Here is a 17,245-nt window from a genome sequence, read left to right on the forward strand (position 1 = left end):
TTTTTTATTCAAGCGTAACTGATCTGATGAATTTTGAAAACGGTAATCGTTATGGTTGAATAGATAGGGATTTCGAATTGGTGGTCTGGCACCTTGAATTAAACGATTAAAATGATAAAAAATAGGCTGGGCGAAAAAAGAACAATGAATCTTAAAGCATTTCAAACTTTATTATCTACTGATTTTTATTTTTCTTATTCTTCTTGTCTTTCCTGTTTGGGTTGTCCTTCCTGTTTTTGTTGTCTTTCCTGTTTTTGTTATCTCTGCTGTTTTTCTTGTCTTTCGTGTTATTTTTGCCATTTTTACCTTTCCTATTCATCGTTGTAGTAATCCAATCTAAATATGCAGAAACTTTGCTATAAATACTTGGTACTTTTGCATCGCAACCAAGTCCAAGTGATACAAGCCCAACAAGCTTTTCTGTATTGTCATCTTCATCCCTACAAATCAATCCTCCTCCACTATCACCCTATACGAATTAAAGAATATTCAAAATATTGAATTGTTCGTTTTGACCACTCTACTCTTCAGCAAATTGGTTTAAATGATACCAGTCTGAAGCCTTAAATTGAAAAGTTGACATGAATACTCGCATATTGATAATAGTATTATCTATATGAAATGACAGAGATAGATATCTTAATATCAACTTAGGATATGATAATCTCATTACATATGTTAAAGTTAAAAAAAATCTACAATCTAAAATTGGTTAGATCATTACTTTAGGAACAAAATAACATAAACTATTGAAACTAGTAGTTTATGGAGCTCCTTTTTGAGATATCTATTTTTTATTTTAAAAGTGAGTAAATTACTCAGACTTTCACCTTATATTTCATTGATATGTGGGTCTCAAAACGAAAGAAAAGAAATATAGAATCTGCGAAAAGTTTTGTAATTGACCTTTAATGAGCTGTTGAATTAATATATGAAAAAATAATGAATGTAATTGGTCAAAATATTTTAGATCTACCGTACATCTATATTACATAGTATTTGGTTTCTGATTGAGAGTTGTCTCATTGGCAAACAAACCTTCTTCTCTTTATGAAAGGTAGCAGCAGTAAATCGATGTTTAAAAAAAATCCAAATTCGAGTAACAAAAACCTCCAAATGGAATAATTTCGTATACGTTGAGATAGGATAGCGTCTCCTGCTATGCATTGATCGACAGTAATCACGGTAGGTACACATGTCGTGCTCGGATTGGGGTTTCTTGAGTGATTTGGATGTTTTTTTTCAAGTGTGACCACTTTTTTCCGAGTGAATATAATAAAAAAAAATATCAACAAAACAGACTGCCTTTCTGATAACGTGATATAGAAGCTTGAGTTTAATATACAAGGTTATACACTGTATGTTAGTGTTTAAAATTAAAAGATATTATCAATCAAACATTATTTTTCGTTTAAAAAGTTAAATTTAGCCTTACAATGGTTATTTCCAAAATACTGGAAAAAGCCATTTTATACACATACAAATGATGATATTAAAGGAAAAGCATTCACAGAATCTGTATATCCTTTCATATACAGACACTTTATAAAAATCATTGTTGTTGCATCGAAAATGACATTTTGAGACATTTTTATATGTCCGGGGGGCAGTCCGGTTTTTTCGAGTGCGTCTGTGGTTTATATCGAGTGATTATATAAATTTCCTTTAGCATAAAATGTTCTGTGTCAGTGTATTAACGTTTAAAAACAATTAAATTGTTTTTTAAATTAAGTACTTTTCACTGTCCGAAACCAATGCATTCATCAGTTTGATAATGGTGTACTAACATGTACATAATGGAGACAAGTCTCATTCATTTGTAAATCTTGCTATAAAATACTCATCATAAATACCAGGACTAAATTTGGTATATTTGTAAATCTTGCTATTTATCACATCTTATAAATCACATATACAGTATACATTCGTTATGTCTGCAATCTAATGTAAGCATAGACAATTTAGATTGAGACGTACAAACATATACTATTTTAAGCTGATGAAGTATCCATTTCATTGCTTACTGCTATAAAATTAGGTGTATTTCGAACTTTTAAAATTCTTTTGAAAAAATTAAAATGCATCTCAATACTTTTCAAAATCTCAATACCCAAAACGTCTTCAACTATATTAACGAACGACACACTTACTAAAACACAGCATCATCCTCTGTTTGTTGTGCATGTTGTGTCAGTTAAACAATGAATTACCGACCACTGTTTCTATAAATAACCTATCATAATAGCAAATTTTACAAGAACAGAATTCATACATTACAGAATCATCAAAATTATCTTTTTTTCGACATTTTTTTTTCTTCAAAAAAACGTGCACACTATGTTGACCAATTGAATATGTTGAAAGATAGGGCACCTTTGGCAAACCTAAGGCTAAGTGCACACAATCTTGAAGTTGAAAGAGGCAGATACATGCAAGTTAACAGAGAAGAAAAGTTGTGTAAATTATGTCATGATAAAAATATAGAAGACGAAAAATATTTTATATTGCACTGAACAAAATATGAATCACAAAGAAATGTTCTTATATCAAAATTGTTCAATTTCAAAAATCATGACAAATAATCCAAAACTGAGGATGTATATATCAAACTACAACTTAATAACAAAAATGTCCTTATAAATGAGTAATATAAGGATTTGAAGCTATAACATACAATATACTTATGTCAGTAGCCTATTCTAAATTAACCTTTATATATTGACATATTTATAACTGCACATTTCATTGTTATTATCATTAATATTCTATGTAGTATTGTTTAATTGCTGCAACATTACTATTTGTATACTAGTTGTATGGGCCGTTGCCAATTATTGTAATTGAGTTTGTGCCAATAAAATATTTGCACAAATTTCAGACGAAAGACTGTTTGACTTTCTCTTTTTTGTTACAAGTAGTGCAAATTAAAACATTCCCTCTGAAGGAAAGGACGTTGCTGGTACTACTTTAAAATATAGTAGCATCAGGATAAACATATTTTTTTGTTAACTGATTTTATTGAGTTTTAAAAGGGGATATTTCAACGGAACCAAAATGAGTGAAAATGTGAAGAGAAATATCTCAAGATGTATAACAGGCAAACGAGTATCCGAGTACTTAAACTGTACTCGAGTACTCGGCCTTCTGATCGAGTACCCGACTACTCGAGTACTCGTTGGCATCCCTAATTATAACATAGCATTTTTCTGATTCTTTAATGCTATCCAGTAGGGTTCTTACTCTAAAACTCCGGTGTTTACCACAAAAAAATATGATCAACTGTAAAAAATAAGTACTTAATTGAACTTGAACAGATTATTTTGTTCCTAAAGTAATGATCTTACCATGGTCAATTTTGATCATCGAAGTAATAAATTTTGGGATTAGTTTGGAATATATGATATTGTCCTTCATATAGTTACAGTTTTAAACTAGAAAAGTCATTTCTAAAGTCAAGAATACCTTTTGTTCTTATTAGAATTTTCGTTAAAAAAATCGGATGGTTTCACAATGCGTTAAATAGTTAAATACAAGGAAATTGTGCTTTTTTGTTGCTCAAACATGTTTGTTATTCAAAATGAGATTGGTAGTCATGTGAAAAACTATCATAATTACAAAATAGCAGTTAATTGACCTTATCGCATGTTTTATCATTCGAAAAAACCCGATCTATCCTCGAAAAAAAATGAACTGAATCACTCGGGTGAACCTGATCCTAGCTGGACACTGTACCTACCGTGGTCATGTAAATCTAAACTAAGACAAAATGACACGATAGAAAATTTATCATTTGGGTAGACGCCTATGGTAAGTGTCAGGAACAAGACAAACCAGTTCTACTGTTAGATAACATACATTTATAAATCATAAAAACATAACATACATAAAAATGAATTTATGTAACAATAAAAATCGTGACACCGACGACAGAGCGTATATTATTGCCTTTTGAATCACGATTAATTCAGTAGAGTAGTTTATGGGTGTACGAATATCAGGGTTGTTTCCTCTGAAATCATGTTTGAAAGAGAATATTTTGAGTATACAAAACGAACATTAACATTAATTATATAATTAGGATCGAGAATTGCAAGTTAAATACTGCTGCTAATGAAAATGAAACCTTTAGAAACAATACTTCTTATATGTTTCATGATGTCATTAAATTAAATTAAAATTGCAATTGTAAGAATGAAGTTTAAAATCAAAATGGTCCAACGAAAAGATCAGTTTGACTGATAAGTTGTGTTATGCTTGTTTAACGTTTAGTCGCCAATATATATTGTCATTTTATCTATCGTTGCGTCAAAATTAGTAATAGTTAGAAATATCGTCTGACGTATCCTAGTATATTGATACTTGAATTATTGCTTTAAAATTATGATCAAGGTGGTACTAAATATTTGACTAAAATCAATTTGATTCGTTTATTTGGCATAAAATTTGTACAAAATAATTACTTTGAACCTTGGACAAAAATGTAAAAATTATATATCAAAGAGCAAATTGAATAGAAACATATGATTAAACAGCCTCAATAGAATAAGTATGCACAGCTTGCATCTAATTTCAATCGAACGTTCGGAACTGGATGTACGAGATGATTATTCTAGAAACAAAAATGAAATATAGTTTAACATACGCCACAGGAACTTTTCTCCTCTCCCTGGACACAAACTTTCGTATTTGCCAGCCAAGTATAACCTACTTTGTAGACTTTAACACAGCTATCAGGGTTGATAATTTGTACAGACGCTTCTTGCAAACGATCCAGTAGGTTTAATTCTTGAAATAATGTTGAGAAAAAATATTTATTAATAGATCAGAAAGAAATGATTTTCTTATCCCAGGAAAATATTACCTAAGCCGTACTTGGCACATCTTTTGGAAAATTTTTGTCCTCAATGCTCTTCAACTTTGTACTTGTTTGGCTTTATAATTATTCTGATCTGAGCGTCACTGATGAGTATTATGTAGACCAAACGTGCGTCTGACGTATCAAATTTATAAACTTGGTACCTTTGATAACTATTGGGACAGAAGCAAATATTTGAAGGCCCCCGCAATATAGTTGCAACAATTATGTGGGTAATTGGACAGTTATTGTTCTATACCATGGTGTTTTTCATTGTCAACTTGGTATTTTTTATTGCAACTAACGTCTAAAATGATGCTTTGACGACAACTAGGTTAAATTACAATGTGTCCAGTCTAACATATCTTAATGTCAAATTTTAGCTAATTTTTATTTTGTTTATAAACGACATACAACTTTCGTTTGCAAATTATGCACCAATAATCGGAGCCTTATCTTCATTAAAGGCTAGACACAATATTCTTCATGACTCATTTAAATAAATCAGTTCACATAACATAATAACAATACTATATGTCCCATTTGGTGCTTTCATATTAAAAATTATATGTTTAGTGTTACTGTATCTGCGTTTTCCCTGTAAATTCTGTAATAAACATACTGTCCTTTGTTCCATTTATATTTCCCCATCCGGATACTTTACACAGCTCTCCTGTACGATTTTTACTTATATCACCGTCCAAGCTTATCTTATTGATTGTCGCACCAAAAATAAGTGGTTTCTTTAGCTCAATCAGCATTATGTCATTACCAATTAACATTCGTTTATTGAAGTTTTCATGCTGAAAAAATAACAATGTTGATTGATTAAACATGATATGTTTGTTGTTTACATTTTTGCCATTTTGTCTCTGGTGAATATGTGTACTATTTTCGATCATACAACCTCCCCTTATTTCCATATTTCACACATTAAAATTCTATGTTATATGATTGAACGTTTATTGTTAAATGACGAAACTGTTTAAATTATTTTGGAGTATTCTTATTTCCTTGATCTTCTGTTTATTGAGGTCTATAAAATTTGTAGTTTAGCCTCGATATGATTTGTATATTTGTAAAGCTCGGATCATCATTGATGAATGCTATATCAAAACTTACAGACTTCATCTTTAAATGTGTTTTTGTGGAGGTTAATGAAAACGTTGCTCATTTCTAATACATATTACACGCACATAATATAAACGTCTCTTGTTTTTTCATTGCAGTTTGTAGTTGCATAGAAGATGGGTTTTGGCTTAATTTGTCAAATAACTGATTATACAAATGTATTCTTTTTTATATAAAGTTGCCAGTAACACAAGGATTTAGTTTGTCCAGTTGAAAGTATTTTGATATTAACACGATTTGATGGAATGATTTAGAGTGGAAGTTTTAGGTCCATAAATCTTATTTTTGAAATAGAACTAGGATATGATCCCTGTTTTCAACAGGAAAAGACTACATTAAACTAGTTCATTCATTCATAGATTCATTTTTTTAAACTAACAAAATTCACAACATTTTCAACTATAGGAAAAACATTATCATACCACATAAATATCTTTCACATATCTGATAACGTTGAGCTGACTATACAAAGAACTACCCGCTAATACCCGGAATCCATCTTTTCTAAAAAGAAAATAAGTTGTAAACTTCGGTTGCATGTTAGTTGATTTGTATAAATATTAGACATAATATTCTTAACTCTCAATCAAACTTTTTTAGATATTGAACTACATGTAAATTGTGTTTTACTTATGATGCAACCAGATATTGTTAAGTTAGTCAAGTTTTCTCCCTGCCTTGCAACGTACGGGTATCTGTCAGAGTCAAACAGATAAAAGACAGGGAACCAGTCTATGGAAAAGATAGTATGATCAACAGTTTTATAGAAAATTAATGACTCCATGATAGTTAAAGCTAACACACAAACAAGTTAACATTGCTTGCTGTTTGATATGAGCCAAAGCTCCGTGTTGAAGGCTGCACCTTGACCTATAATGGTTTAATTTTATAAATTGTGACTTGGATGGAGAGTTGTCTCTTTGACAATCATACCACATCTTCCTATATCTACTAGTTTTATAAAAGATAAAAGAATTATGTGTCGTATATCAAAACTGTTGTGTCGAAATCCCTTTTAGCAGAAAACACAAGAATGTTAGATAAAGGCAACAGTAGTTCAAAATTCATAAATCGATAGAGAAAAAATAAATCCGGGTTACAAACTAAAACTGAGGGAAACGTATCAAATATAAAAGAACTACGACACAATAGAGAAACAAAACCGAAACGTAACACAGACAGAAACGAACTATAATGTAACAATGGCCATTTTCCTGACTTGGTAGAGGGTATTTTAAGAAAAAAATGGTGGGTTGAACCTGCTAAGGTCACTCTAAGGTCGCATACACACGGTAGTAACCATATATCTTTAGTACCTAAATTTCGAGTACAAATTAAGTACTGTAAAATACAGGTACCTAAATATTACAATAATTTTAAAGTAACAAAATAGTACTGAATATTAAAAGTAGATTTCCAGCACTACAGATTTTTAGTACAGAAATAGTACCTATGCAAAAGTAGCTGTGTAACTAGTTTATTTCTATTTATAGAATATAACCCTTGCATGCAGGTACAAAATAATCAAAATTCAAATGATTAATTGATTGACTATTGGTTACTTGAATTCAAGTGGCAAGTATTTCATGAATGTTCAAAATGATTAGTTAGATATATACATATGTAGTTTATGAAAAAAGTGAACAGCGATATCATATCTTGACCTTCATCTAGAATAGATTTTTTTTGTATTATTAACTTTCTACTCATTTTCGACAGGTTATCAAAAACAAGGTCAAGTAAGGACAATTAAAAACAGGAAAATCTAATTTTCAATCTGTGGCAATTTGGAGAAAATTAAACTGAACGATGTTATACGCGAGAAAATCAACAGAAAAACAGTTATTTTCGCAAAACAATGCATCGATAGATAGCTTAATTTCACTTCTTATTGTTGCTTTTACTTGACGGAGAACCAGACTGTTCTTACTTCATGACAAAATTGATGGTTTCATTTTCACAATTGTGACTGTTTCATTTCTATATAGCAAGGTTCTAGCAGCGTCTGCACATGAATAGCGATTATCTGTTATGAGAAAAACCTTCTAAAATTCCAGTGGTTAAAGTGGAAGACATCCTTCAAAACTGGTACGGACAACATCACATTTTAATTAATTACCATGTAATATCTATGTCATAGATGACTTCGTTTTTGTACCAATAGAGCACCCTGGTTGTATATTAGATTCAATGTCGCTCAGTCTTGCAGTTTCCATGTAATGTTTTGTAAACTTATTTTCATTGTGTTGTCAGTTCTTCTTCGACTTTTGTTCATTTCATATCTTCCGTCTCTTTTTCGCTGTTTGGGTGGTGGCTGTTTCCGAAAAACACGTACCCTCGCACGGTCGGTCAGATATTAAACACAAGATGCATCTTTTTTACATGCTTGACAGATTTAAAATTTATGTAACCATGTGAAATTGGAGAATGTGGTAGAGAAATATATAAAAACATGTAAAGCAACAAATGCTTTCAATATTGAGATTGCCTTTCTTAAGAGTAGCTTAAATACTTGTAACTTATCACAGATCCCAGGATTGAAATTTCATATTTATGCCAGACGTGCGTTTCGTCTAAAAAGACTCAACAGTGACGCTCGAATAAAAAAATGTTGAAAAGGAAAATAAAGTACGAAGTTGAAGAGCGTTGTATGTGAGCCTCCCTGAATCAAAAATGGTTGATAGGCCTTGGTTATTTCCGAAATATTTGTATATTAACATGTAGGAATTGTAACGGTTTAAGATTCAAAAAGTGAGTTTATATTATATAAGATATATCTCACTTACGTTCTGGGGTCAGTGGATATAGTGCAATGAGCCGCTGTTAAAATCCAGTTTTCGGCAATAATTACTCCCCCACAATGCCTCTCCCAATAACCATAATCATTGGTCTGAACAGAGACTTGCCATGGAAATTCTTCTATGTCAGCATCTTCACCATTAACAATCTTAACGATAGTAGCGGCATTAGACACCTAAAAGATAGTCGAATGTTATCAAAAAGACATTTAAACTCATAAATCGCAAAACAATTGGACAATGCAAAGAGCGGAAAGCGATAAAAAGACGAACAACGATGTCAAAACGTATATATAATATCACTCATCAAATAAACAAAGCATAGCTTACGATATTTTATATTTATAACAAAAGACTATATGAAAGTTTTCGATGAAATGAGGAAGTAGTATGTATAATTTCATGGTTTATTTTTTACTTGTATCCTAATATAATTTAATTTTGGATTAACGCGTCTTCTGATTGGCTGACGTTATTTTGTTATCAATGGCTTTAAAGGTGCTACGCGCGTTATTCATTGTGCACCATTTTTTTTATGTTATTTCTTCATAGACAGAAAAAATATTACAGTCATTTCTTAAATAATTTCTCAGATCGTATTTTACAGCGCAAACAATAATATTTGCTGATAATGAAAGACAGAGAAGACACAAAACTAAGCAGGAATAAACAGAACAATGAAAATAAAAATATGCAAATGGTAAAATAAAATAAAGCTCACCAAGGAAAATTCTAAAATAAAAAGTAGCTTTTTAAATGGCAAAATAATCAGCTAAAACACATCAAACGAATAAAAAATCAACTGTAATATTTCTGATGGGGTAGTTAATTACTTAAGTAGAAAATGGTGGATTTAACCTTGTTTGATAGCTAGCTCAACATTTCACTTATATGAAAGTTGCATATAAGTCCATCATATTGACAACAATGTGTGTGCAAAACAAACAGAAATAAAAAGTAGAAATGTCAAACATTAGGGTAAAACGAGGAGTAAAAAATTCATACAATTATCTGCCTTAAACTGAGTGGATTTCTTCTCAGGTATTTGACAAATAATATGCTTAGTTTTCAAAGTTTTGGTTGAGGTGTATTAAAGTATATATATGCAACCAAGTAATCTGTTGGAACTTTTGAATCTCCATGACGACACACAAAAGTCCTTTTCAAATCATGAAACCGTTGAAATATTTTCAATGGTATGCTGTTTATCAGTTGTTTTTGTTTAGATAAATGCTAACCTTTTGATGTTAAAAATAGTTCTACTTTTCTTTACAAAATTATTTGTAACAGTCACATTGAGGATTTTTTTTTAAACTATCTCTTAAAACGATAATTCCCGATATTTAAAGCTGTCAAACGTATCACTAGCATTCGATTTTTGGCGGAATGTTTCAAGTTTAACAAAATTTGTCAAACATTTATTCCCTCACGACAACAATCAGATATGTGTAGTAAGTCTCCCGATTTAGCAGATTTTGGTGAATCGGCCGCTGTAGTGACGGATAAGGTAGTAGTTTTCAATATACGAAGGATACAAATTCAATAAGAATGGTAAAAGGAACGGTTTATTCTGAAGAGTTCTACCGAAAGCAGTTAAATCGGTTCGCTCATGAACATTATCTTATAATTTTTGCGATTAACTTCATGATAATTTTATCTTTGTTTTCCATCTACGCATCACGAGTTTCTGATCAGACTTTTGACAAATTTTATTCTGGATAGTCTGATCAAGAACTTCAGTAAAAATCCCAAATGTATGAACCAGTCTATATTCAGAATGGATATATATTCGTTCTTTTAGAGCAGTCATTTAGTTCTGACACTATAATACCTTTATGTGTGGAATCAAAAACAAGTCATCGGAATGAGCCAGTTAAATGTCCTAGCCTAGAAAAATCAAGATTTTGCTATTGTGTAAAACATACCAACACCGCAATCATAATTGAAACAGTCGGAGGGGGCATTGCCATGTTACTCTTTGTTTATTGAAACACTGGTAGCGTTACGGAACGCAATTAATGACAAGGAAACATTTGTAGTAAAAACCTTTGCAAAGTATACAATAAACACTGTAGAAAACTAAATACTGAGCAACACGAACACAAGTCAAATCCGGGGTTTTCTGTACAGTCAGAAACCCGGTTGAAATAGAACAAAAGAATCGAAGCTCTTTGTTAGAGAAGGCGATAAATGTGTACTGTATTGTTTACTATAGTGACAAAATTTTTAAAAGTTAATAGAAACGAACAAAATTACAATTTTCTTTTCAATTACGAGGTGTTTTATTTTAAAAACACCATTTGCATAAGTTTTCAATTTATCTAGTACATAGTTAAGCAGAACAATTGGATTTCAAGTCGACGACATGGGTATCTTTCAAGTTGGATGAAGAAAATGCATAACCTCCGATTTTTTTGAAAAAATTACCACAGACGGAAAACATACCAATCTATTAGTCCAAAATTTTTCGTGTCTGCCCTTCCATTATGTGACTCGAGCAAAAATTCCAAAAAATGGGTAACAATTGTATCGAAAAGAGAAATTCGAGTGCACATTTTTATGTCAGGGCGTGTTTGAGTTGAATATTTTGTCTTGATATCGTATAAAGTAAGATTATTTCATACATCGGTCGCTTCAGATTCTATTATTTTTATATATCACTGCTACAGATTGACTTTATAACACAAAAAATAACAGCACTAAAAGATGAAATATATGGGTCAAGTGAAATACCTATCTAATGAGTCACAAAAACAGAGAAGGTGTGTTCGAGTAGCTAATTTTTTACTGAAAGTACTTGACGACAGTCTTTCAAGTTGGATGATGAAAATGCATATCTTTGAAAAAATATATTTTTTTGTGTGTGAAAACTAGGATTTATAGTCTTTATACACTAAAAAAAATCTAGTCTGCCCTTCCTAGAAATTTTTAATTAGAATATTTTAAATGTTTATGAATTTTCGAAAATTCCTCCTGACAACCGATCAGACAATAGTTTTAAGTTGAATCAATGCAGACAAAATCATTAACTGATGCTGATTAGCTAGTTGATACATTTGTCTTTTAAAATACAACTGACATATAAGGATCGTAATGGTGCAATGTGGATAAATTTATCGGTTTCCATGAGCAAAATTGGTAGCGCGTCATCCCTACAATGTCTTCCATTTCTACGATTGTGAAAATGAACTGGCGTAATGGGGAGATAATTCTGACGAAGTAGAATCCTGACTGTGTAATGCCTCATACAGATGGATAAACAGAGCATGTTTGTCATGTGACACCAGCAATGGTGCTCATGGGGAATACAATTCGATGAAAAAATTCCATTCAGTTATGTTCGTAAAAAGGAAAATGGGATGGGATTACAGGTGGCTTCTTTAAGCTTTGACAGATTCATTTCATAACGCTCAAACAAAATAATTATGGCGGCTCTAATAGTTAGTACTTGAAAGCATTTTAAAAATGTATGATCAAAACCGAAATATGATAAAACAAGTAAATATGTTTAACTAGCAAGAGTAGAAAAGAAAAAGAGAAAAGTGATCCAAATTTATAAAATATCATAGGAATGTTTATATACGTACTACAGCCATGTAAAACACTACAAACAATAATGAAGAGGTTAGGCGCATTGATATAACTACTTTCTTATCTTTATTATTACTATTAATTATTAATTATAATTATTATTACTATTATTATTATATATAATTAATTTTACTATTATCATTATTTATAATTATTATTACTATTGTCATTATTTATGATTATTATTACTATTATCATTATTTACTATTCTTATTACTATTATCATTATTTATTATTATTATTATCATACCTTTTGTTGCTGCTAGTGCTACTTCTTCGCAAAGGATTATTATTATACAGAATAAAACAACATACAGAACTAGTGAAATCGAAAGCAAATTGGCTATACCTACATTTTTGTAAATCACGCCTAATATTAATCTCACCATAACAATGAATGGTCTTAAATTTGAAATTTGAAATTAATTCCTATATGGTTGTCAAAAAAAAGGATATTATTGTGAGTTTATGATAAAACGTATACCAGGTTTTATGTCTGACTGCTTAAATAATCACCAACTTACCGACAAATCCAGTGAACAGGAATAACCTATACATTTGTATGTTGAGAGTGCGCTGAAATCAGAATGATAGTTATAAATATCAATTCATTCAAATAGAATCTGTACGTTATACAAACAAAAACAATTATCAACTTTTAACCTACAAACAAACAAACCAAACAAAAAAGATAGAAAGAAAGAAAAAATAGGATAACTTATGATATCATTTTTAAAGGCGGCAATAGTTTACCGATGTTAAAATCTCTTAAATTGATTGATAATAAACAAACAAAGGTAACCGACTAAAGCTGTGAAAATCTGAACTCCGAGGAAAATTCAAAACGAAAAGTCCCTAATCAAATGGCAAAATAAAAGCGCAAACACAGCAAACGAATACGTAACAACTGTCACATTCCTGACTTGGTACAGGCATTTTCTGATGTAGAACATGGTGGATTCAAAATTAGCGAAAACTGGTGAGTCGACTAGGTATGCGTCTCTATCTACCCACCCACGATGCTAATTCACACTCTCTTAAAATTAAAAATCAACAACAGTATGAATACAAAACCAATAAAATTGCTAAAGTTAGAGACAAGCAACTATATTAGTATTCAAAAATCTAAATCTGCAAAAACATGTTGCTTTGAGTCTTTTGTAGACGAAACGCGCGTCTGGTTTAAATACAAAATTTAAAACAGGTATTTATGATGAGTTTATCTGCTAGTGAGTTGTGAAATCGACGGTCAACTAGAATCCCCACTAGTACCTAACTTTAACTATAAAACAAATTCTTTCATTCTTCAATAAAGCTCTGTTGGAGCAGTTTTCGTATAAACAGCACATATATGAAATGCTGTATACTGACATTTGATCAAGACAACTAATTAATTGTTCAAGTATCTTTTTTTTATTTTCTATTATTTTTATAGCCAGTAGCTCATATTCAATAACATAAGCGATGCCAGTTAAGAGACATTTGATGCACATGTCGACATGTCTCTCCACTGAATAACACGGACAAAATATTGAAAATTCAAAAATTGAAGATCTTATATAACCAAAAGCTTCAAAACATAATAACTCCGGCATCTTTAAAAAGATCTCTGCAGTTATTCCTTTCTTTAATTTAATAAACCTCTTTTCATATTTAGTATCCTCTCAAGCGTTTTCTGAAAAGGAAACGGATTGTGAAGCCTCTTGTGCAAATACATTTACCCCATTAATGTAATAATTATACAGTGCGTTAAAATTACAGACCTGTATTAAGATTTCAGTGTTGAAATTAAAAGTTGCGTCGTTCTGTGTTCCTTTCCTCTGAAAAATTGATCACAATTGATTTACAGTCTATTTATATTATCACGTACGACGTTGTATCGACGTGGTATGAAGTCGAAGCTGTTGCAATTTGTTTTTGAATATAATTAGTTTCTACATGTCGATTACAACGTACCAATTGACATTGGTCACGGAATCTGAAAATAAAAAATAGGAATTATTCATGTCTTTGCTTTGTAAAAAGAAAAAAAGAAACCAAAAAATCAAACAAACAACAAGAAGTCAAAGAAGGACAAACGAACCCAAGGCCAATAGAAAAAAACAGAATTTAGCAACGACTAATAAACAGTTGGTTCGTTATAGTAATGATGATGTTGTAAAAACATAACGTAAAACAAATAAAGAAAGTTTTGTTAGAATCAAATTGGGCCTAAAAAATGTTTTATTTTGTATTGCAACCTGAATAAAAATAATAATAAGTAGAACTATTATGTCGATACCACTACTGTATCACGACGTGGACCAGCCCAGTACTCACCACATTTGTGTTATTATGCAATGTAATGTTAATTGTCTGTTATAAGTTATTGAATAACTTTTAAACACTTCGGTTTTTATGCAAACATGTATAGGTTGCCAAAGCCTTAAATTGCACATCATTCTAAAATTTCCGTTTTTTTTCCTCTTGAATATGTTCTGATTCTAACATCACCGATTATTTAAGTGTAGACGAAACTAGCGTTTGTCGTACAAAAGTATTAGCCTTGAATCTGTGACAAGTTATTTTACTAAGAACCCTTATATTATACATAATATAACAGAATTATGTTTTTAAGTTTCCTTCAACTGGGCCTGGATTAAAGTAGCGAAATAATAGATCTAGATTTTAGATTTTAGAATTGACTACTTTATTTTTGTAAATTAATTGGGGTGAATAGGATAGCCGATGTACATTTATGAGGTGCGGAAGCGCTAAAATCTAAAAATGCACAGTTAACGTATAATATGTCTGTTACAATAGTTCACATTCTTTTAGTTTTGACTAATATTCGTCGTGATATATGAAACGGCTTTGTCAATTAAGTACAAACCCGTTCTTTTTTTCTCGAAACATTCAGCATTGAAATTAACTAAATGATGTTAATATTCGTGTATGTTGGAATATTATGACAGGGATTGCCAAAAAAAAAAAAAGAAGATACAAAAAGGACAATTTGATACCCATGAAACGTTACAAATTTAAGATACTTTATACATGAGAGGTAATGACGATGCTAACGTGAAATGTTATTTTCGCGATATCAAACTGTGACATGTAGGGAAAAGATGCATTTATCGACTGTTTTTTTTTTATTATTTAATTGATTATATTTGAAAAGGAGTACATGGATCCCTCTTCTTATTGAATATTATTGGTTCCAATTTGAAAGAATAAAATCAACGATAATTTTTTAGATAAATTTGATTAATAAACCACAAAATAATCCTGAAACTTTGTTTAAAACATTGTTTCCAATTAATTGTTCTACATATTACAATGTATTAAGAGCATATTTTTTTAAAGAAGAATTTCATAATGGTTTAACAAAAACCCTTTTGTGGGTTCTGTTGAAATAAAAGAGTTTGGCGTGTCTAACCAAAGAATAGAAATGCTAAAGAAAAACGTAATTTTGAGTAAATGTTTAAAATTTCGACCACTTTTATCTGTTATATTAGAATTTAAAGGAATAATTTTGCAAATACAAAATGTCAATCCTGGTATCTATGATGATTTTGTTTCATCATATTTGAATTGTGTAGTTGAAAAAAGTCTGAAAGCAAATTTTTGTAAAAAAAAATCATCGTAGGATCGAAACTATACCGTATACCCTTTAGGTTAACTACGGACACTTGTTATTCATCTGACCTATGATAATCGTTTTTGGTGAATCACCTTTTAAAAAAGTACTTTTTGTATCAAAAAATTTAAATAAACATACAGGGTCTCAGTTTATTAATAGATATCTGTTCATTAACCTCACAAAGAAGAATGTACTATAAGTCATATAACGCGTGTTTTAATCGAAGTTATTCATCATTTTGATACATTTATACATGTACATATATTTTAGTTTTCTTAAAAGTAACTGCTTCCGTGTAATTTGTTCCTACATACAAGATGTCACATTGATATTTTATTTTTTTCCATATCAAAACATTTAAAAAATAAATACATGTGAAATATTAACATGAATTAATTATTTGATTTGTACATGTTAATAGCATTGTTAAACATTGTACTCTAAGAGTTTTACCTCTTTGTTATATATATGAAAAAAAGAAAACTTGTTACATTGGTATAATAAGACGATGCCTTTCCAGACTAACAGATATGTTTTCACAAAAGCCAAATAAAAATCATGTGATTTTAAACAATCTGACTTTTGTACAGGTTGTCCTCATATTTTGTTCCAAAACCATTTCCCCTCGTTGGGATAGGATCGAACAGTTTCCGCCACATTCTGTGGATGTAATAGCAGGTCATGAGCTTATGATAAATGTAAAGTAATTGTAAAATCCGGTTACTTCAGGCTTTTAGTAATGAATAACTAAAACTTCAATCTAGGGTTCTGTAACTTTTATTCAGACTAACGAAGTTCAATATTGGTTATGTAAATAAAGCCCTGTAAAATATAAATGAACTTATAAGTTACAGATAGATAAATCTGTTTACTAAGTAATAATAATTAAAACTAATGTTCGTAATTCATTATCATGCAAACTTATTTAGTTGCATACATATGTATCTGATCACAAAAATATATAATGTGGATACCATAGCAATTACTTGTCCCAATTACAGTTATACCAATTCGACTTTAAGGTATTATAGTACATGTTCTCATATGCTGTCTCATACCAAAGTCTATTGAACAATACTTGTGTTGATAATATAAACTACACAAAACGTAAGCTGCATGCTTGTTAAATCAAAAAGCAACTAATCACAAAAAGTAACAATAAAAGCAAAGCAAATATTAAAAACTAAAGCTAAGCGAAACAAGAATACAAATACACTTAGCTTACCTCACATATCGTGCAAGTGGCAT

The 17,245-nt window shown here is 30.5% G+C and overlaps 1 protein-coding gene across 1 annotated transcript; it reads right to left on the reverse strand.

Annotated features, from left to right (window-relative positions):
• Window positions 1-151: 151 nt before the first annotated feature.
• LOC143074217 (chymotrypsinogen A-like) lies at window positions 152-17,245 on the reverse strand. The gene is made up of 7 exons (XM_076249767.1): window positions 17,223-17,245; window positions 12,900-12,951; window positions 8,773-8,960; window positions 6,409-6,490; window positions 5,478-5,658; window positions 4,643-4,785; window positions 152-469 (listed from the first exon to the last, which is right to left on the reverse strand). Exons 1-7 carry the CDS (start codon window positions 17,243-17,245, stop codon window positions 176-178), a joined length of 963 nt encoding a protein of 320 aa, XP_076105882.1. The 3' UTR covers window positions 152-175.

This window comes from Mytilus galloprovincialis, chromosome 5, assembly GCF_965363235.1.
Source record: "Mytilus galloprovincialis chromosome 5, xbMytGall1.hap1.1, whole genome shotgun sequence".
Lineage (NCBI taxonomy): Eukaryota > Metazoa > Mollusca > Bivalvia > Mytilida > Mytilidae > Mytilus > Mytilus galloprovincialis.